Source organism: Barbus barbus (genome assembly GCF_936440315.1).
Source record: "Barbus barbus genome assembly, chromosome: 49".
Classification (NCBI taxonomy): domain Eukaryota; kingdom Metazoa; phylum Chordata; class Actinopteri; order Cypriniformes; family Cyprinidae; genus Barbus; species Barbus barbus.
Window position 1 is genome coordinate 18,275,070 of NC_136727.1, and position 23,335 is coordinate 18,298,404.

Genomic DNA, 23,335 nt, shown 5'->3' on the forward strand with positions numbered 1-23,335 from the left:
CGTTAATTTAGAAAAACGCTTGGAGCATTTTTGTTCGTTAAATAGCCTATAAGTTTTTTTTTTTTTTTTTAAGTAACGACCAAGCGGCCAGCGGCATGAGCTGATCATAGCCTATGTTTGATCAATTTAGCCTTCTCATATCATCACGCCTAAAATAAAATCTATAGATATACTAAAACAGTTCAAGTATATAACAGTGTTTAAACGTTAAACCTGCGCTATAATAATAATGTGCGCTAGCCTATATCTCAGTTTGTGTGGAGAGTGGAAGCTAAAGCGCGCTCTGCAGGACATGGAGGCGCCAGCGCAAACACTTGGATTTTTTTCAGGGGAAACAAATTAAAATAGCCTACGCCCTCATTTTTTATTTTTTTTTGATAAAGGTAAGAGTAATACATAGTAATACACCCAAAGAAAAACTGCAGTGCTTCACAACTATAGGAAGAGCTAAATAAACTCATCAGTGCATCTAAACCAACAACATGTTTATTAGATCCTGTACCCACTAAACTACTGAAAGAGTTGTTACCTGTAGCAGAAGAACCGCTTCTCAATATTATTAACTCATCGTTATCTTTAGGTCACGTCCCAAAACCATTCAAGCTGGCGGTTATTAAGCCTCTTATTAAGAAACCACAACTAGATTCTAATGAACTGGCAAATTACAGACCCGTTTTAAATCTTCCGTTTATGTCTAAAATTTTAGAAAAAGTTGTGTCTGCTCAATTGTGCTCCTTCTTGCAAAAAAAATTATCTCTATGAAGAATTTCAGTCAGGTTTCATTCCTCACCATAGCAAAGAAACTGAACTTACAAATTACAAATTACTTGCTTCTTGCTTCAGATCAAGGCTGCATCTCATTTCTAGTATTACTTGATCTTAGTGCTGCGTTCGACACTATAGACCAGGGGTCTTCAACTAAAATGGCTTGAGGTCCAGTAATGAACCCTCCCCGAGGTCCAGACAATTCTAAAAAACAATTGATGGTTTTTGCCAGGCCAGGGTATATGCAAGATATTTAAGCTTAATTTCAAGACATTTAAAGACCTTTTTTAAGACCTGCACAAAAATAAAATAAATTAAATAAAATGACTGTAAAAAGCATGATTTACAGTTCAGATGCAGGTTTTCACAAAAACAAAGTATTATATTAATTAACGTATATAAATATATTTTACTGCCTTAATTGGTTACATTTTACAACACATTATCGTCTTGTTGATCCACCAGTTCACATTTACAACTCTGCGTGTTTGCTGCTTATATGGGTTGTTTTCACATTGATCTTTGACAACAGCAGACGTACTGATTGAAAATGGAAAATCATCCTCTTCCAGCGGAATGGCAGGACACAAGCCCAAGAGACAGACTCCACAAAGCAGCGCAGCAGCTGAATCTGAAACGTGCAGCGATCATATTTATTGAATGACTAGCCTTTTAAAGTTTAATCGCAATTCCCACATTTAAGGAGTTTTTAAGGACGCGTCAACTTTCCTAATTTTTGAAAATGCGTTTTTCACTCACTAAAAGTTTCATCTCTGCGCGCATGCATCTCTCATCACTGCACGCACGACTGCACCCAAATGGCTCTAGAGCTGACCTTGATGTGCTTAATATAAATTTGATTTATTAAATTAGCGTTTGGTATTTATTTATTTCATTATGTCAAAAGCCTTCACGAATTCGGACCGGAGTCTGCCAGTTGGCGACCCCACTACCGTAAAGACTTCAATAGCTGCGCCGGCTGAAATAGAAGCGCCCCGTCAGGTTTAAATCTTAACCTTCTGTTTTGGCTGTAGACGGGTCCGTATGGGACGGCTTTTGGGTCCGGATCAGGACCGCGGTCCGCCTGTTAGTGACCTATGCTATAGACCATGACATACTCATAGATCGATTACAAAACTATACTGGTATTCAAGGGCAGGCTTTAAGATGGTTTAGATCCTACCTGTTTGATCGCTACCACTTTGTTCATTTAAAAGGAGAGTCATCACAATTATCACCAGTAAAGTATGGAGTACCACAAGGATCTGTCCTAGGTCCTCTGCTATTTTCAATATACATGTTGCCTCTTGGTAATATTATTAGAAAATACGGGATTAGTTTTCATTGTTATGCTGATGATACTCAACTATATATCTCAACAAGACCAGATGAAACTTCTAAACTAAGCTAATAGATTGTGTAAAAAAATTAAAAGATTGGATGACCAATAATTTCCTCCTATTAAATTCAGATAAAACAGAGATATTACTTATTGGACCAAAAAACAGAACACAGAATCTCTTGGATTACAATTTGCAACTAGACGGATGCACTGTTACGTCCTCTAAAGTCAAAAATCTGGGTGTTATATTAGACAGAAACTTGTCCTTTGAAAATCATATTTCCCATGTTACAAAAACAGCATTCTTCCATCTTAGAAACATTGCCAAGCTTCGAAACATGCTACCTGTTTCTGATGCAGAAAAGCTAGTTCATGCATTCATGACCTCTAGACTGGACTATTGTAATGCACTGCTAGCTGGTTGTCCTGCATCTTCAATAAACAAGCTACAGATAGTCCAAAATGCAGCGGCTAGAGTTCTTACCAGGTCAAGAAAATATGATCATATTACCCCAATTTTACAGTCTCTGCACTGGCTATCTATTCAGTTCCGTATCATTTACAAAATATTATTACTTGCCTATAAGGCCCTAAATGGTTTAGCTCCTGCGCACACCTAACTTGTCTTCTACCACGCTACAATCCAACCCGCTCCCTAAGGTCGCAAAACTCTGGACTTTTTTCACACTTGGCTCCCAAACTCTGGAATAGCCTTCCTGATAGCGTTCGGGGTTCAGACACACTCTCTCTGTTTAAATCTGGATTAAAGACACATATCCTTAGCCAAGCATTCACATAATGCATTTTATAATCTTGTACTGCAGTTATATCTGATCAAATGTACATTATTCTTATTCTTTATTAACATCCCGTGGTAACTAGGAATTACAGAAGCTTCAGTCTGGATCCAACCCTTAAATGATCTGAGATGACCAAACACCTGAGAAAAGATAATGCCAACCCCTCAGAGGACCTCAGAGGATGCCAAAACTCAGACAACATACAGAATTACCAAATTTTGCCATAAGTTAAATATATTAAGGTTCTGCAATATATAAATATATTGTGGAAACTTAATTTCCTGTAGAGCTGCTTTGCAAAGATTTTTTTTTCGTAAAAAGCACTATACAAATAAACTTGAACTTGAATCTCGGCCAAATATTGTCAAGCAAATATTGAGAGCTTATTCATTCAGCTTTCAGATTATGTATAAATCTAAATTTCGAAAAATTGACACTTATGACTGGTTTTGTGGTCCAAGGTCACATAGTGAGGTTTTCAGCCATGTTTTTATAATCAATAAATAAATAAACATAAATTAGCACATAAATCAATGAACAAGTAAACAAATATGTGGGGGTAGATTTCAATAATAATTGATGAATTATGAATAAATATTATATAAAATAACAGTTTTTTTTATTTTTTTTATTTCAGCAAATACATTTTATTTTCCAGTCATTTGTGAGATGCTCAGCAGTGTATGTGTAAGTGTCTGTCTGACCTCTGCTGTCCTCAGTGACATTATCTTCAGCCAGCAGCTTCTCCAGATGAGCTCCAAGATCCTGGAACGTCAGGGTTTTTCTACAGGGACGAGACACGACACCGGTTCAACTGATCCGCACATGACCGCTCACCTATCACAACATCATCACAGAGGAGTGCCGCTTGTCAGCTCACACACCTAAGAGACTAGACTGATTGATCTAACTATAAATATGACAGAAAAAAAAAACTATACTCTTTATTTATGACATCATTAACACATTGAAAATATGGGAATCAGAACAGAATTACAATTTGGAAATAAACTGAAATCTTAAGCATTGAATTTATATTTCCATTAAAAAAGCCGTAAAATGGGTAGAGTCACGTGACGTGCTCATGAACCTAGTCGCACTTGAGTAGAGCGTCATACGTTTGGCCTCTTTTTGCTGATTTTTTTCGTTTTGTTTTAAATTGTATCCATTGGTGGTGCTTCACCTGATGGCATGCAGTCGTAAACATCAGGAGTTGCCTCCGTCGGCTTCTCCGATTAAGAAGAAATCCAAGTCACCGAACTCAAGCGATATGATGGACAAGATGGCGAACACTGTTACACACTTTGAGCACATTCTAAGAACCGAGTTGACGGTGATGCGGAACGAGTTTGTTTCTCACGTGTCAGTTCTTCAGTCGCTATGCTCTAAACTAGATCATCTTACAGGGGAGATGAGAGAACAAAAGAAAGTTGTCGCAGATCACGATAGGCGAGTAGCCGCGCTCGAGCAGCAGGTTGTGGACTTACAGGATCGCAATAGGCGCAGCAATCTGCATCTGGTTGGATTGCCTGAAGGTTCCAAAAAGTTCCGTGGCTCCCGTCTCTGTCGGGCAAAGAGATTGAAGCGGAGCGAGCGCATCGCCTGTACACAAGGCTCTCCTCAGATCTAGCTAAACCACAGGTTTTCATCTTTAAACTGCTGCGGAACACTGACAGGGAGCTCATTCTGCGGGCCGCCAGACTTCATGCCCTGGTGAAAACTTCCGACGGAGCAACGCTGTCTTTCTTTCCAGATTTTTCTCCAGTCACCGCAAAACGAAGAAGTGCATTTGCGCCAATTAGGAAGGAGATAAGAGACGCTGGCATCCAGAATTTTCTTCTTTATGCTGCAACGCTGAAGGTCATTCTCAATCAAGGTGAACCTAAAATGCTACACTCCCCAGAAGAAGCAAGAGATTTTCTAAGATTCCATTCATCCACCAACTCTCAGTGAACTTCAGCTGGAAATTTGCTGGACAATCGGAGAAGAGATGCTCTAAATGGTTAGGTGACTGTCTTTCACTGTTCACTTTAATCTTCACTTATTAATTCATAGTTCATTGTGCATACAGTATTGCTTACTAATTATGATATTTTATTTGTTTTATTTGTATTCTTTAGCTCTCTTTTCTTTCTATCTTTTATTTTTGTATTTATTTATTTATATATATATTTTATTAATAGAAATACTACATAGTCAATATGTAACTATGGGGCCAAATGTTGGTGCTACAGTAATGTGCAGGTTTTTGTTGATGCCACGGACCATATTAAGGGGTGCTGGCAGATCAAGGTTTGTTCTTGGTTTGATCTGCCATAGTTTATGGGAATGTGTTTGTTTTTTTGAATGGTAACGGGGAGGGTGGGGGGCGGTTTAATGGTAGACTCAACTGGTTTTATTTTCAAACTTGTGTTTTGTCTTATGCAGTAATTCTGTTTGATACCTATGACTGACCTTAATATTCTGAGTTGTAATATTAATGGCCTAAATGGCCCTCACAAACGTACAGGTTTTCTGGATTTTTTGCGAAGAAGAAAGATTGATATAGTGTTAGTTCAAGAATCCCATTTGAAAGAGGAGGATATACACAGGTGTAATAATAAGTTTTATGAAGTGGTATCTCACTCATCTTCGGATACTAAAACCAACAGTGTCCTAATATTGGTCCGGAGGACTTTAAATATGACTATTTTAGAGAAAGCTTGTGATACAGATGGTAGAATAACACATACAATATTCTTATTCTCCACTATTGTTTTTATATTTATCTCAGTTTATGCCTCTTGTACTCCTGACCCTACTTTTTTCTCTGTTTTGTCAACATATCTCTTGAAGTTTTCAGATTTTGAAATTGTATTGGGTGCAGATATTAATTCTGTAATGTCATATATCCTAGATAGATCTGGACCAAAGGAATCGCACTCTCAAGCTTTGTTTTCTGACAAACTTCGGCAATGTGTAACCTATTCCTCGTTGGTGGACAGTTGGCGTTTATTAAACCCTTCTGCTAAGTCTTTCACTTTCTTTTCTGCTACTCATAAATCCTATTCACGAATTGACTATATTCATTTCTACTTCTTTATCTTCAGCTGTTCGTGATACCGATAGCTGTTCCTTATCTCTGTCGGATCATGATGTAAATTTGTGCAGATTATCTTTGATCCCTCGGTCATCTCGTGCCACTACATGGCGATTTAACCCTAAATTGTTACAGGATGAAAACTTTTGCAGTCAATTCAGAAATAAATTTGCTGAGTTTATTGAAATTAACCAAGGTTCAGTGGATGATCCTCGAACACTTTGGAATGCAGTTAAAGGGTTTATAAGGAATAACTCAATTTCATATGCCTCTTTCCTTCAGAAAAACCGACACAAAAAGATAGTTGAACTGGAATCACAGCTCCAGAATCTGACTCGAGATAATCAGCGTTGTTTCTCAGACAGCACACTCAGTAAAATCATGGAGGTTAGGTCCGAACTCAATTCATTACTGAGATCCAGGGCAGAATTCCTGATCCAAAGATCCAGGCAGAATTATTATTTTCAAGGGAGTAGACCAAGCCACCTTTTAGCCCTAAGATTACGCAACAGTGAAAAGGTTGCTAATATTTCAGCTGTGAAATCCCAAACTGGGCTCATTATGACAGACCCAAAAGACATTAATATCGCCTTTCACTCTTTTTACTCTAACCGCTATACTTCTTCTGCTGATGGTGACCCTGACTCTTTTGCATCTTTTCTGTCCAACCTTGATTTACCTAGACTGTCAGATTCGGATGCGGAATACCTGGCTGAACCGATCTCTCTTCAGGAGCTGGAGTCAGCAATTCGATCTCTGAACAAGGGGGAAGTCCCCAGGCATAGATGGCATTCCAATAGAATTGTATACTACGTTTTGGTCGGATTTAGGCCCCCTCATGTTAGATATGATACATTTTTCAGTTACTCAAGACTCATTTCACCCATCTATTAATATAGCTGTTATTTCTCTCTTGTTAAAAAAAGATAAAGATCCGACTTCCTGTTCTAGTTACCGGCCACTTTCTTTGATAGGGACTGATGTTAAATTATATGCTAAAGTACTATCTCGTCGTCTAGAGAAATTTATGAATAGGCTAGCTCATCATCATCGTCAACCGTTGGAATCCTCCTCACACAATGGACAGATGAACCTGGACTGTATATATGTTGGACATTATCTCGATGGAACTCTCTACTTCTCGTATACATGCATCTAAAGTGAAAACTGTTAATTCATGCCATTCAGCTTTTAATGTTGTGTCTTTTCTAAAATCTTTGTAAAAATGATTTTATTGTTATTTGTTTATCTATTAATGTGTTTATTATTATTATTGTTTATTTTATTTTATTTATGTTTTGAGTCTACCAAGGGGTGGGATGGGTTGGGTTTTACATTTGTACAGCTGCTTTTGTTTTGTACTACTGTTCCACATAATAAAACTCAATAAACAGTTGTTAACAACAACAAAATAAAACCTTAAAGGAGCACTGCGTAAGTTCTGAAATTTCTAACAGTTACTGACACCAGTGGCCGTTAGAGGAACTGCAACCAGTCTCATGCTCGTTCTCGGTGCACTAGATAAGGCTTTTTTTTTTTTTTTTTTTAAGCTTACGAGGAGTTTCTGTGGGTGTCTGGGTTGTGCTGGAGTCTGGTCGCTTCTTTCCGTCCGCAGAGTCCATTTCAAACACTACCGCTAGCGATTACCGCTGTAGACGAGAACGCGCATGGCATCACATTTTGTGAATTTTAGCGCCAATTCGGACCCGACTCCTCTAGACACAACTGAGCCTACAGGCTGATAGAGGCAACCGTGGCGGACAGTCAAGGTGTCATTCTTCCTATTACATTATGGTTGGCTCATAAAAGGACAAATGACAATTTTTTAAGTAAAAACCTACACATAGCCCCTTTAAAATTAAGCTCTCAAAATTTCAAATGAAGCTAAATATCTGTGAATAAATGATGTTTAGTTTTATACAGTGCTGACAGATGCCTACCATGACGCCTGACATGAAATCCAGTATTAGAGATGATTATATGTAAACACATGAGCTGCTTCACTGCTCTGTGAGTGTCAGCTTTCTCTCATGTCCCATCATGCTCTATGTATAGATCAGCTCCAGAAACCAGACACTGGCTGGGATCAAGAGCGGGACGAGGACAACAACACCAGCAGCTTCCACTCAAACAACTCATCAACACACCACTAATGCAGCAAACTTCTTCATGATCTGTTACGATTATCAAGCTATACTTCAACAGAGTAAAAAATACTGATGACTCATCCTGCACTGCACAGATTTCTGTCCAATCAGATGCTCTCTACAATAAGAAGCCCCTACTCCTATAACCAGCTGCACCTGATTAAATCATGCTTCAAAAACATTCAGATGAAAAAAAAAATTCACAGTTCAAAACTTGACATGAGATTGAATAACATTTAAGGGGAAAAAACTAAAAGAGCTTTTCAAGCATGTTTCAAAGCAAGTTTAATACAGCTTTATTTATTTTATTGATTGATTGTAAGAATGTGTCCTGTGTTTAAATGTATTTACTGTGAGCAAAACATAATGACTAAAGATAAAGATACCCACTAAAATGTAATTTCGTGTAACAATAGTTCATCTGTCATGCATATTTAAAACAGGAACACAGAGGTGACATTAAAAGACTATTTAAGGATCGCAGCACTAAAATACTAATAAATTGATATTTTAAATATTTAAATTCTGCATAAATGGGTCAAAATGGTCGATACATATGGAGGGAAAATCGTAATCAGGTCGTTCATTAACACACCTTCATTTATAATCACTTAAAATGACTTGAAATGTGAGAGAGCTTAAAATTCAATTTGCAACCAATATTTACAGAGGATTTGATGACTAATTATCTAAAATGGTTATTAGTATTACACAATTATTAAAGAAAACATTAAATAAAACAAAATATACAATTACAACATATTATTAACTACATATATAATCAAAATAAATTTGCTGTGGAAAGCAGTTTTGCAAACTTTCTTTGTGTAAACTGTAATACGCTACCATTCAAATGAAAGTAAGATTTTAAATAAAATAATAAATAAATACACTAATGCAATATTCAGCAAGGATGTATTAACTTGTTCAAAAGTGACAGTAAAAGACATTTATAATGTTACAAAATATTTCATTTTCAAATAAATACTGTTCTTTTGAACATTCTATGCATTAAGTAATCCTGAGGGGGGAAGAAATCATCATTGCCATCTCGCAAATAGTGATCATTTCAACAATAATAAGAGTCATTACCAATAATTGCGCATCAATAATATTTGATAATAACTGGGCAAAAAAAAAAAGTATATCAGAATGATTTCTGAAGGATCATGTGACACTGAAGCCTGGAGTAATGATGCTGAAAATTCAGCTTTGATCACAGAAATCAATTATGTTTTATAATATATTCACATGAAAACAAAAAACACACGTATTTAAAATTGTAATAATTTACAGCATTGCTGTTTTACTGTACCGTTAATCAATTAAATGCAGCCTCCGTGAGCAGAAGAGACTTCTTTCAAAATGTATTTCAAGAAATCGTAATTATTTCAATTAACTTTTGACCAGTAGTGTGTTCATGTTTGTGTATACAAAGCAAAAGACCCCCACAAAAGAATATGTGCACATACAAATGGCATACACTACAGATCAGATGAGAGCAAAAGACCCCAAAACAAGGAGGGATTGTGGGTAACGGACTCACCTGTACGCCGCTGATGCCGGCCCCTGCTTACTGGAGGCAGGAAACACATGCTGCAGGTAGTCGCTCAACAACTTCTCATTGACAATGCCTAAAATAAAAAGTGTGTCATGTAGATTTGATGATTACTGCATTTACAGTTGGTTTACTTGAATGAAATGTGTTTATAAGGACATACCTGTGACTTTGGGTTTGTCTGTGTCGGATGTCAGGCGATAGTTTCGTCGGGACAGGGCAGAGCCACCCTTTGAGCTCATACTGCTACTAGATATATTCATTATATTATACAATTCATCAAAAGATACAGTGTTACAGTGCTACAAATACAGGGCTAACATATGTATATTTACATGACACTACCATAGTAGCTAATGTGTCAAAAACATGGTATAATAATCCAAAAATATTAAAGGTAGGCCTATTTTTTGAGATGGTTATTTGGGAGTTCACGTACAGATAAATAAAATAGAGATTATTTTGAAGTCTCAAACTACAATGAAACCTGCAAATAACTTGTAACGTAGTTTGAATGTTTACATGCTGCTGTCTGAACAAACATACACAAAACATAAACATACTCTGTCTTCAGCCACTATCCCGCTAACATAACGTATTAACGGCATGAACAACATGATGTATGTGTTTATAATTAATTATAATATGATTGAATGACTGTCGGGGGTCTAAATGCCCAGCATGTGTGCAGGAAAAGCAATATTTACTGTTTCAGCCTCCGAGCTGCTATGGCAACGCGTTAAATATCACATGCACAGATAAAGCCAGGTTCATTTCTCCTGCAGTACTCACTGATTTGGTTTGTTGTGTTTATTTGTGATCAGCAGATTGTGTTGTTGGGCTCTCCTCTTTAAATGTGTCTACAGTCACTGTCTTTAAGCTAGAAACACAATGAAGCGGCAGGATGGCACTAAATGAACGGTGTGATCAAAGGGGCGGGGCTTGGTGGCCCGGAGGGTGGCTCTCATTGGTCAGTTACAATGGGTTTATATATTAATTTTCTAATTTTATCTAGTATCTGTCTGTTTTTATCTCAGCATCACTTATATTCTCTAATGTCGTTATTTATGTGTAAATTAAATGCTGTTTCGAGTATTTCGTGACTTTTCTCATCGCTCTTTTGGGATGGACCAATCAGAGACGTTTAATTTACAACCCCATACGATTCAATAGAGGAAGCGCATTATGAGCCATGAAGAGCCCTCTGCAGGACGTTAGTTGTGTGACTACACACTAAACAGCAGTTAGCAAGTAAAAGTGCCGCCCAATTCTTTTAACAAATACGATTCACGGCTATGGAGCGAGTTTTAGGACAAAATACGTTTAGACGTGAACGAATGGGAACCTTAAAATCCATAAAATGTGTTTATTCCTGTAGAGAACGCTAGAGGGCTAAAAGCCGAATCCTCGGACGGATTTATATTACTATTAATATTAATCTATTCACTCTGCATTTGATTAAATTAGGCAATAATTCCCAGTAATCACAGACGGCAGTGATTGGTCCACACCGTCAACAGCGCTGAGAAAAGTAACAGCTGTCACGTGACTCTACAGCATTAAAATGTAAAATATATAATAAAATGTTATTGACAAGTATTACATTTGGGCGTATCGTATCTAAATCGTTAGCAACAATACTAGAATTATATAAGAACTGATGCTTCAGATATTAAACTGTCATAAATGCAGTAAACGTGCATTAATAGCTAAATTAATGGCAAAAGGTCCATATTATCAATGTAGCTGTGTATGAAATTGCTTTTTTTTTTTTTTTTTAAATCAATTTTAACCAAGCAGCTTGCAAAATCACGTGGATTACCTTTAAAATGACTGGATTTTGCCCGCGAAAGTCGCCGAATAACAAAGGTATCTTTTCACATCTAAAAATCATGCAAATTATATTTATGGTATAGATTTAGCCTGTATAATTATAATTCAATGTATATAAGTGAGAGATATGTAGAAGTGTGTGGTAACACAATGATACGCCATCAGTTAGAAAAATACTTTAATACATATTTATCAATGTATCAATTCTTTTAGAAATGCATCAACAAAAATATGAATTTTACCAAACTAAGAATACAAAATTGGGTGAAAACGGTAAATAGTTGTGTCTAGTTGAGCTGCTGGTTTCAGAAAACACCCATTGTACCAAACAAATCCTCTCAGTTAATGCCAGCCCTGAGGAAATCTCTTCTCCTGGACACTTCCTCAGGTCCATATTTGGATTGAAGCTGCTCAAGTTCATACGGATCAGCCAACAGGAGGATCTCATCGTCCAGATGGGTCCACACAGGCCCGTGAATCTCATGGTCGTAGCCATCTAACAGATACACCTGAGCTCTTGCTAAGTCACCACTGGCTTTCCACAGGGCCATGGTTACCTCGACCAGATCTTTCTTGGTCTTTTTCATCAAGTTCTCGACGTGTTCCACCAAGTGTTTGGAGGGAGTTTCCTCTGGAGTTGCAGTCGTTTGGCTGTCGTGTTTGTCCTTTGACTCGGAGTCAAGGATGAAGACGTGGGATGAAGATGCAGGGACAGATGTGGAACTAGGACCTGGACGCTCTTCCTCAGGAGCTGGTGAGGGACAAAGAGCTTCTGGTGCTTCCTGATGGCCGTTTTGGTTAAGCTCAGCTTGAGTTTCTGGTTCCCTAGTTAATGTTGTAGGCGATGCTGAACTTTTTTGTGCATCTGACGGCTTGGCAGTTGGTGCTTCAAATGGATCTTCGCCTTCTTCACTTTCATCCATCTGTGGAAACACATTAAAGTCAGTGAAGTGCGTTTTGGAGACTTTTCCACTAAAGCAACGGTTGACAGTTTTCTAAGCTGAAATGCCTCTCTATTTTGGAGAGTTAAGTTAATAACAAATGGGTCAATGACATATAAGAAAGTCCAAGAAATGGAAAAGTCTTTTAAAAAGTCCAGTTAAAAACATGTAAAGATCTTATAACTGTATTCAAGCTGGTTTCATACGGTTTTGAAAAACTTTCATACTATTTTGAAAAAAAAAAAAAAAAACGGTTTAGTTCCCTAGACTCTAAAGATGTCATGTTGTGCAACCGTGAGGTAAAAAACAAGAATATATTTCTATTTTTATTATTATTAATACACATCTATTGACACTTTCAACACTCTTTAGATTTAGTCAACTTTAGACATTCTACTAACAGTAAGTAACTTTGCAACTACATGGCAACTAGCAGTCATTAGAGTATTAGTAGACAGTTTAATATCTTCTAACACTTTATTATTGATGGTTCCACAACATACTGACTTTTAGAAACTTTGCAAGTATATGTCAACTTATTCTACTAACCCTAAACCTACCCTACTGAGAGATAGTAGACATGTAGTTGCAAATTAATGAGAATTAGTTGACATGTAGTTACAAAGGTACTTACAGAAAGATTAAAGAATTTTTTTTTTTTTTTTCTATGAACCATTTCCATGAAATTATTATTTCATAAATATCAACGTTTTCAGTGAGATTGTACCACATTACATTTTAGAAACTGAACTAACTATGCCTCATATTTTTGGAAACTTATAGACAAATATTCATAAGGAGTCTGCAAAGGTCCTCTCTATTATATAATGACTTTTTTTTTGGTTTTTGGTTACAACGAATGACTGACTGAATGAACAGATGGATATTTTTCTTTCAAATATTTATTTTATGTTAATATTATAAATTGTTAATAAAAATAGCTTGTTAATGAAAATATTTCTTAAATTACCTAAATTCAAATCTTTCATCAGAGGTATAATAAATTTGATCTGCATTTTCAAATAAACAGAGTCCTCACAATGAATGAGTGTCATGCCATTGACCCAGCAGCTGTAACTATTCAGGGTTGATGTTGTTCAATCTTACCACATCCGAGTCCTCAAATTCTCTTGCAGCTTTTGCGAGAATCCCAAGTTTCCTAGATTCAGGCGTGGTGGTTTTGCAGGTAGTTTGTTGTGTTTTGTTAGGAGATGAATGTTCCTTTGATCCTGAATTTAAAAAAAAGCGGAGAAGGTTTACAGACAGAACTTGTTGAGGAATAACACAGTAAATAAAACCATGAATAACATTACCATCTTGTCCATTACAACCTTCATCTAATCTAAGTTTTTTGGACATTTCAGGCTCTGGTGCTTCTTCTTCTTGGGCTGGGACAGGAGACTCGTCCTGACCGTCATGGCTTGAAGCCTGCGGCGGCTCTCCTGCAGCATCAGCCACATCTGGAGGAGAACTGGCTCTCTCTGGAGAAGGCTGAGGGTCGGTCCTCACAGTCGGACACACACTGTTTTCTGTGGCGATTTGAGTTTCAGATGAATCCGGTAGAACGGCGGACTTTTGAGGTGAGTTTTGTAAGGTATCAGTCTGAGGTTCTGTGATCTCAGTGACTGTCTTCTTACGCAAAGGGCTTTCTGCAAAACAAAGCGGTTTTCTTTTCGTGGGACTCTTCTTCACGAGTCTATGCTGGAGGTGCTTTAGAAACCGATCCCTCATGGACTGCCAGCTGTGGTCGGTCACGCGCCGCTTCTCCATCTCTTTCCAAACCAGGTTGCCTTTGGCTTCATGTTGCCGCTTTTCCATGAACTTCAAGATGGCAGCGTCATCTTCAGGTGAGTAACACAACCGCCCAGTGCTCTGATGACGGGTCGCCATCCTCGTCTGAACAGACGGTCCCACGCTAATCACATAGTCGTCCAGATTCAACAGCTGGTTCTGCTCTACACAATCCTTTATGTATTTCGTAGAGATGTACTTTTGCCCGGAGCACGACATCACAGTAGTCGCGTCCCCGGGATCGATCAGCAAAATGGCTCCGGGCTCTTGACTGCGACACAAAGTACCTCCTCTGTTAGTTACTAGAGGATAAAGTTGAGTTTTAGTTGGGCCGGGTCTCACATAGAAGCGCATTGATTGTCCACTTGCGTCCAGGAATAAAACAGGAGAAATATCAGAGACCTCCTCCTTTCCCTCCTTTGACATGGTGAAGGTTATCTGGGGGATAAATGAGAACGTTGTTTTCATATCAAAGCTTAAAAAAGACATTAATTTGGTTGGAAATGATAAAAACAATGGATATATTATTCAAAATTAGGAATATACCCACATGAAAAATACTGTATAGTAAATATAGTATTATAGTAAATACTATAGTGTTTCAAAACCATACTATAGTAAAGTACTTGAATTAATTTGTTGTGGTAATTCTATAGCTGCTGTGGTAATATAACAACTATAGTAATATAAACAAATTACTTTACCCAAAACGGTACTACGTTTTCTATGGTCTATTATACTACAATACACTACAGTTTACTGTAGTAAAAACTAAAGTACACTACAGTATTTATTACAGTTTATCAGTTCACTATCGTTAATATTACAGTATGCTGTAGCATAAGTGTTGTAAATATTACAAACCCGATTCCAAAAAAGTTGGGACACTGTACAAATTGTGAATAAAAACAGAATGCAATGATGTGGACGTTTCAAATTTCAATATTTTATTCAGAATACAACATAGATGACATATCAAATGTTTAAACTGAGAAAATGTATCATTTTAAGGGAAAAATTCAAAAAAATTAAATTTCATGGCATCAACACATCTCAAAAAAGTTGGGACAAGGCCATGTTTAGCACTGTGTGGCATCCCCTCTTCTTTTTATAACAGTCTGCAAACGTCTGGGGACTGAGGAGACTGTTGCTCAAGTTTAGGAATAGGAATGTTGTCCCATTCTTGTCTAATACAGGCTTCTAGTTGCTCAACTGTCTTAGGTCTTCTTTGTCGCATCTTCCTCTTTATGATGCGCCAAATGTTTTCTATGGGTGAAAGATCTGGACTGCAGGCTGGCCATTTCAGTACCCGGATCCTCCTTCTACGCAGCCATGATGTTGTATTTGATGCAGTATGTGGTCTGGCATTGTCATGTTGGAAAATGCAAGGTCTTCCCTGAAAGAGACAACGTCTGGATGGGAGCATATGTTGTTCTAGAACTTGGATATACCTTTCAGCATTGATGGTGCCTTTCCAGATGTGTAAGCTGCCCATGCCACACGCACTCATGCAACCCCATACCATCAGAGATGCAGGCTTCTGAACTGAGCGCTGATAACAACTTGGGTTGTCCTTGTCCTCTTTAGTCCGGATGACATGGCGTCCCAATTTTCCAAAATGAACTTCAAATTTTGATTCGTCTGACCACAGAACAGTTTTCCACTTTGCCACAGTCCATTTTAAATAAGCCTTGGCCCAGAGAACACGCCTGCGCTTCTGGATCATGTTTAGATATGGCTTCTTTTTTGACCTATAGAGTTTCAGCCGGTAACGGCGAATGGCACGGTGGATTGTGTTCACCGACAATGTTTTCTGGAAGTATTCCTGAGCCCATGTTGTGATTTCCATTACAGTAGCATTCCTGTATGTGATGCAGTGCCGTCTAAGGGCCCGAAGATCACGGGCATCCAGTATGGTTTTCCGGCCTTGACCCTTACGCACAGAGATTGTTACAGATTCTCTGAATCTTTGGATGATATTATGCACTGTAGATGATGATAACTTCAAACTCTTTGCAATTTTTCTCTGAGAAACTCCTTTCTGATATTGCTCCACTATTTTTCGCCGCAGCATTGGGGGAATTGGTGATCCTCTTGCCATCTTGACTTCTGAGAGACACTGCCACTCTGAGAGGCTCTTTTTATACCCAATCATGTTGCCAATTGACCTAATAAGTTGCAAATTGGTCCTCCAGCTGTTCCTTATATGTACATTTAACTTTTCCGGCCTCTTATTGCTACCTGTCCCAACTTTTTTGGAATGTGTAGCTCTAATGAAATCCAAAATGAGCCAATATTTGGCATGACATTTCAAAATGTCTCATTTTCAACATTTGATATGTTATCTATATTCTATTGTGAATAAAATATAAGTTTATGAGATTTGTAAATTATTGCATTCCTTTTTTATTCGTAATTTGTACAGTGTCCCAACTTTTTTGGAATCGGGTTTGTATAATATTTACAGTACAATACACTTTACTATAGTATGGTTCAAAAGCACTATAGTATTTACTATAAATGGCTAACGTTATAGTATTTGTGATGATTTCTGGTTGACATGTTGGTGGATCACGTTCATAGTTAATGTGATGAACTACACTAAGAAAAGTCATAGATAGATAGATAGATAGATCATCCTTTGACATTACGCTTATTTAAAAACAAATGAATTCTGAATAAAGTAAAGCTTAATAACTAAAGCCATAACCAGGGGCGTAGCCACGGGTGTGCCGGTGCCACCCACAGTGACACCTAAACATAGATGCAGAATTATTTTTTACAATCGTAATAAACATGCGGCGCTAGGGAGGGTCTAGCAGGTGCTCCAGCGCTCTTAAGAAAGACCAAAGCACCCCCATATCATCCCCACACATAAAAACATTTAACTCATTGTGCATGCATAACTCGTGCATTGCAATATAACGTGACGTGATTAGCAGGAGCACTTTTCGAAATGTCACAGCATTTTATTTTAAAAACGGATCGGTTCCTTGTGCCAGGTAGGCCTGCCCCTGACTAAAGATTTTTCTAGTCAATAGTCACACGTTTATATTAAATTGATTAATATAATAACCTAACCATCCTTTAACATATAGGCGTAGGCTATAGCCTATTCGGCGCTCAATTGCGCCCATAAAGCTTGCACCGGCAAAAGTAATGATTGTGAATGTGTTGGGAGGAAAGAAAACATTTGAATTATTTGTTAATAAACTAGCGTTTTCGTCTCAGTCAGTGTCGGCTGAAAAGATGAAGTTGCCGAATGCCGACGCTGCACTCATCATCTCCACATGAACGTGTCTTGAATAGAGAAAGGCACCTTTTCATTCCAGCTATGTAATTATAATTGTTTTTTTAATTGGTTTGTTTAATAGACATTTCAGGCTTTCTATTGATTTCTTTGTGAGGCAAATAGCCGGTTCATTGCTGTGACGCGCTCTTTCACAGAGACTGCACGAGAAGGAAGTGCATCTTGTTTATTTTCTCTATTTTAAAAAAGCACAACATTTTGGTGTTATCGGGAGTGTACATAAATAAATCAGAAAAAGTTATTTCACAGGAAAAAAAAAATGCAAGGGATTGCACGGGCGCCTCCATGTCATGCAGTAAGCGCGATATAGGCTTATATTCAAGTCGATATGTGCACACACTGATATACAGTGCATATTCATCTAAAAGAGGCAGCTGTGGCAATGCCTGAAACAGCAGCAGCAGTTTCTTCTTTCTTGTTTGATTGTTTACAAAAATACTAGCTTTTTTTTACTTTGAACAATATGCTTACTATGGAAGCCCGTTTCCGCCAATGAATAAAAAATAAAACAAGGTAATTGCGACTTTTTATCTCACAATTCGGACTTTTTTTCTCGCAATTCTGACTTTATAACTCGCAATTCTGACTTTATAACTCGCAATTCTGAGATATAAACTCGCAATTCTGACTTTATAACTCGCAATTCTGAGATATAAACTCGCAATTCTGAGATATAAACTCGCAATTCTGACTTTATAACTCGCAATTCTGAGATATAAACTCGCAATTCTGAGATATAAACTCGCAATTCTGACTTTATAACTCGCAATTCTGAGATATAAACTCGCAATTCTGACTTTATAACTCGCAATTCTGAGATATAAACTCGCAATTCTGACTTTATAACTCGCAATTCTGAGATATAAACTCGCAATTCTGAGATATAAACTCGCAATTCTGACTTTATAACTCGCAATTCTGAGATATAAACTCGCAATTCTGACTTTATAACTCGCAATTCTGAGATATAAACTCGCAATTCTGACTTTATAACTCGCAATTCTGAGATATAAACTCGCAATTCTGACTTTATAACTCGCAATTCTGAGATATAAACTCGCAATTCTGACTTTATAACTCGCAATTCTGAGATATAAACTCGCAATTCTGACTTTATAACTCGCAATTCTGAGATATAAACTCGCAATTCTGACTTTATAACTCGCAATTCTGAGATATAAACTCGCAATTCTGAGATATAAACTCGCAATTCTGACTTTATAACTCGCAATTCTGAGATATAAACTCGCAATTCTGACTTTATAACTCGCAATTCTGAGATATAAACTCGCAATTCTGACTTTTTTTCTCACAATTGCGAGTTTATATCTCACAACTCTGACTTTCTCGCACCATAGCAAACCACTCTCCGTGTAAGGCTTTTGGACGCGGTTGGACAGTAGCCTACCATTACCGCCGGGCTTTCAGACAAAACATTCTTAATTTCTTTATAGTTCTGAGTTTGAGGCAGCTTCTATCGCGTTATTTTAATAACAGCTGTCAAGTAAAGCGCGTATATTGTAACACGAGAGTGGATATTATATGAATGCACGCAGGTGGATTTCCTTCACTCTCCATAAAGCCCGCTTTCATCTCTATGTTCTTGCTATAGAATTATCTTATCTCCTGTATTTAATGTTGTAAGATATCGACCAAGCAAGACATCCCCAATGAAAATTATAAATAAATTATAAATAAATGAAAATTATTTAGTCAATTATATATGAAGAATTCAGATGCAAAAGCTTAAATGCCATCTGAAATTTTCTTCTAAAATTAGTATTTTTCGTTTATATTCAGTTATTTTACTTTAATGACAATGAAAAGAACCTGTTCCTGAGAAAAATGCTCATTTTAGAATAACATTTCAGATGGCACTTATGGCTTTTGCATCTGAACTCTTCATTAATAATAATAAAATTAATGAATCCTTTATTTATAATTTTCATTGGGGATGTCTTGCTTGGTCGATATCTTACAACATTAAATACAGGAGATAAGATAATTCTATAGCAAGAACATAGAGATGAAAGCGCGCTTTATGCGAGAGTGAAGGAAATCCACCTGCGTGCATTCATATATATCCACTCTCGTGTTACAATATACGCGCTTTACTTGACAGCTGTTATTAAAATAATGCGATAGAAGCTGCCTCAAACTCAGAACTATAAAGAAATGAAGAATGTTGTGTCTGAAAGCCCGGCGGTAATGGTACTGTCCAAACCGTGAGCGCAAAACACAGAAATAAAGAATAAGGAGTAATTTTTATGTTTGTTCAAAAATCATATTCGGACGCAACATTCATCTAGTTCAATATATAGTTCAGCTAATTGAACAAAGTACTGCAAAGCCTTACACGGAGAGTGGTTTGCTATGGTGCGAGAAAGTCAGAGTTGTGAGATATAAACTCGCAATTGCGAGAAAAAAAGTCAGAATTCTGAGAAAAAAAGTCAGAATTGCGAGTTTATATCTCAGAATTGCGAGTTTATATCTCAGAATTGCGAGTTTATATCTCAGAATTGCGAGTTATAAAGTCAGAATTGCGAGTTATAAAGTCAGAATTGCGAGTTATAAAGTCAGAATTGCGAGTTATAAAGTCAGAATTGCGAGTTTATATCTCAGAATTGCGAGTTATAAAGTCAGAATTGCGAGTTATAAAGTCAGAATTGCGAGTTTATATCTCCGAATTGCGAGTTTATATCTCAGAATTGCGAGTTATAAAGTCAGAATTGCGAGTTTATATCTCCGAATTGCGAGTTATAAAGTCAGAATTGCGAGTTTATATCTCAGAATTGCGAGTTTATATCTCAGAATTGCGAGTTATAAAGTCAGAATTGCGAGTTGTAAAGTCAGAATTGCGAGTTATAAAGTCAGAATTGCGAGTTTATATCTCAGAATTGCGAGTTATAAAGTCAGAATTGCGAGTTTATATCTCAGAATTGCGAGTTATAAAGTCAGAATTGCGAGTTATAAAGTCAGAATTGCGAGTTATAAAGTCAGAATTGCGAGTTATAAAGTCAGAATTGCGAGAAAAAAAGGCCGAATTGTGAGATAAAAAGTCGCAATTACCTTGTTTTATTTTTTATTCATTGGCGGAAACGGGCTTCCATAGCTTACAGATAGGCTAATAAATCCTCAAAACTTATATTACATAGTTATAACTTGTATTACATACATAATTGCCTTTATTTTCGTTAAATACAGTTCTTAATACAACATATTTGACCGTTTAAACAAGCTTAGCTGTAAACTTTTAAACTGCAAAGCTTATTCTGGCCAGTAAATGCAACATGCAATTTAAAATCTTTTTTTTTCTCTTTTCTCTCCCCAGCTATTATTAATATCTTGCAGATTCTGCAAGTTGAATGTAAACTTATGAGCGTGTGTCACGAATAAAGTGAAAATTAAATGAAAAGTCAAGTCTATTGCAGCATTAAATTTCACATGAAATTGTGTCAGTGAGAGTAGTGCAAGAAAAATACACCCAGAACTATCTCTGGTCATTGTAATATGCAACTAATTTAATGTTTAGATTTTACTGGCCAGTAAAGCTAACTTATATATAACTATTCATAACTCAGAGAATTGTTCCCACTCGTGAATCTAATATTGTGAATTAAGTTACTCTTGAAATTTCACAGACTTTCCCTGCAGCAAACAACATCGATACATACAAAGGACTCGTATAAAGTCGCTGCATGTCGAGAAAACTAAATATTGATGAAAGTAGATATAAACTACCTGTGTTTAGAAGATCCTCTGAGCTGAGACATGTGGAAACAACATTTCAAAATAAGAGTCTCTGCGTTAGTGTCTCCAGGAAGAGACGCCTGTGTGAGAGCGCGCTGGGACTTTAATTTTGGAAAAAGACGGATGAGGAAACGCTCAATGTCTCAGCGCGGGAAAACTACAAAAGTGAAAGTAAAGGTGCTAAGCAAACAATACGATTTTTATCAACCATATATATATATATTTTTTTATTTATTATCCATAAGAACTATATTTATTGCTGTTGCTGTTAGTAGTATGGTTTCTTTTACTTCTTGTGAAACCATTTTCATTGACAAAAAGGAAACATACTAGAACACATTGTTTGAAACATAAGTAACTCCGTGTTAAAAACTTGTTTATTGAAATGTGTCAAATTAATCATGCATCATACTCAGTCTTACTATAATAGTGCTACATGGATATGATAATCGTCATATTTCTTTTGTCACAAAACCTTTACATCATTAATAAAAATAAATATTTTTTTATTTGAATTAATAATAGCACATTAACATGTTTATAAACAAACGGAGGTGCACTTTTCTTTTTTTACAATAAAATCTATTTAACTAAACTATTTTAAAAAATATTTTCAATTTCTAAATGTAAAATCTAAATTTACAGCATGCGCTCTTTTCAGACACTACTCTGCAGTTTCCCAATCTGCGGTTTGTAAATTGATGAAAAGCTAATAATTAAATCCTAAAAATGTAAAATTAAAATAAATAACTAACTTTAAAATAAAACCAATCACATTACAATACATTAAAAATCCTTTAACAGACATTAACCAGAGAACCATGAACATGCGAATGTGTTGTTAACGATTTGATTCTGCATTCTTTAAGTGCATTCACAGGATTATTTAAATGCTTCCCCAAAATTGTTCAAATGCTTAGTCAGGGGGCAAATTACACAGCAGCCTTTCTGGTTAGACAAGCATAGGTTAGAGGAAAAAGCACGTGTTAGATGCTAGTTTAATTAAGCTATGACATGACAAGGCCTTTGTAGAAATGAATGTAAGCCAAGATTATAAAAACAAAAACAAAAAAAAAAATGATGAGATGTATAGGTGTATAAATAGATTATATAGATGTATAAACACTTTGTGCGTACACTATGACTATGAAAACCCTGCAACAAATACATTTAAGATCAAGAAGAACAGAAGTGAAACTGAAATTGTCACACAAAGAAAAAAAAAAAAAAAACACACACAACCTTACAGTCAACAATCTTTCATGCAATAACGTAACCTTTAAGAAAACAGAACGTATGGAAGCCCGTTCCCGCCACCTTAAGGAAAAATATAATGATGTATGTCATAATGAGATACTTTCTCATAATAATGACTTACTCCTTTAAAAAAAAAAAAAAAAAAAAAAAAAAAAGACTTACTCCGCGCATGCGCAACGCATGAGTGACGGCACGCTAGCGACATCTGCTGGTCAAAGTCATGCCGGAACATCGCAAACATTTGTTCTGTAATCTAAAAATTTATAATCTATCATTAAATAACGATTTCAGATCAATTATCTGCATGTAGTCTTGTTAGTTTGTAGCACGTACCAGCAAGTTATTCACAGTTACGGCTTCAAACATTCCAGACTAATATTTCATTTAAGAAATACAGGCATTTTATGAAGAAATGAAAGCCATTACACATATAAACTTAATTTATAGATGCCTATTTCATTCATCTATTAGTTTTATTAGCTGTCCCTTTCATACATCACATGCTTCATACAGTAAGCCATCTCATTTCAAAAGCACAAAGCATCATTGTTCATTACCACGGCAACCGCTTGGTCTTCAGCATCCCACACTGCTTCTTGCAGGACAAACGCTTAGCCTGAAAAATGATTAACGTGGCTGGACGTACAAAGACAGATTGAACCAAATTCAGTACTTAACTTAATGATCATGCATACTGTATATACAGGCATTCAGGTGGACCCAAAATATGAATGCAGCGCAAAACAGCAACTCTTATGCAGC

The 23,335-nt window shown here is 36.6% G+C and overlaps 2 protein-coding genes across 2 annotated transcripts in view; both read right to left on the bottom strand.

Annotated features, from left to right (window-relative positions):
* The window catches only part of LOC306867618 (E3 ubiquitin-protein ligase RNF123-like), a 148,890-nt gene extending 138,306 nt beyond the window's left edge, over nt 1-10,584 (bottom strand). The window contains exons 1-4 of the mRNA XM_079413383.1: nt 10,484-10,584; nt 9,855-9,940; nt 9,680-9,767; nt 3,612-3,691 (exon numbers count right to left, since the gene is read on the bottom strand). Coding sequence (XP_079269509.1) covers nt 3,612-3,691; nt 9,680-9,767; nt 9,855-9,933 — 247 coding nt within the window. The 5' untranslated portion in view covers nt 9,934-9,940; nt 10,484-10,584. The remainder of the gene's footprint in view (nt 1-3,611; nt 3,692-9,679; nt 9,768-9,854; nt 9,941-10,483) is intronic.
* Nucleotides 10,585-11,687: 1,103 nt separating this feature from the next.
* On the bottom strand, nt 11,688-21,347 carry LOC306867611 (telomeric repeat-binding factor 2-interacting protein 1-like). The gene is made up of 4 exons (XM_079413373.1): nt 21,308-21,347; nt 13,779-14,694; nt 13,573-13,694; nt 11,688-12,447 (listed from the first exon to the last, which is right to left on the bottom strand). The coding sequence occupies exons 2-4, from the start codon at nt 14,680-14,682 to the stop codon at nt 11,863-11,865; spliced, it is 1,611 nt and encodes a 536-aa protein (XP_079269499.1). The 5' UTR covers nt 14,683-14,694; nt 21,308-21,347; the 3' UTR covers nt 11,688-11,862.
* Nucleotides 21,348-23,335: the final 1,988 nt, after the last annotated feature.

Bases quoted from the DNA above. Each gene is read 5' to 3' on its own strand.
- LOC306867611 (XM_079413373.1), bottom strand. From the start codon at position 14,682: ATGTCAAAGGAGGGAAAGGAGGAGGTCTCTGATATTTCTCCTGTTTTA. The intron at 13,695-13,778 runs GTAATGTTATTC...TTTTAAATTCAG, and splicing joins AGGTTGTAATGGACAAGATG to GATCAAAGGAACATTCATCT. The intron at 12,448-13,572 runs GTAAGATTGAAC...GTGTTTCCACAG, and splicing joins AATTTGAGGACTCGGATGTG to ATGGATGAAAGTGAAGAAGG.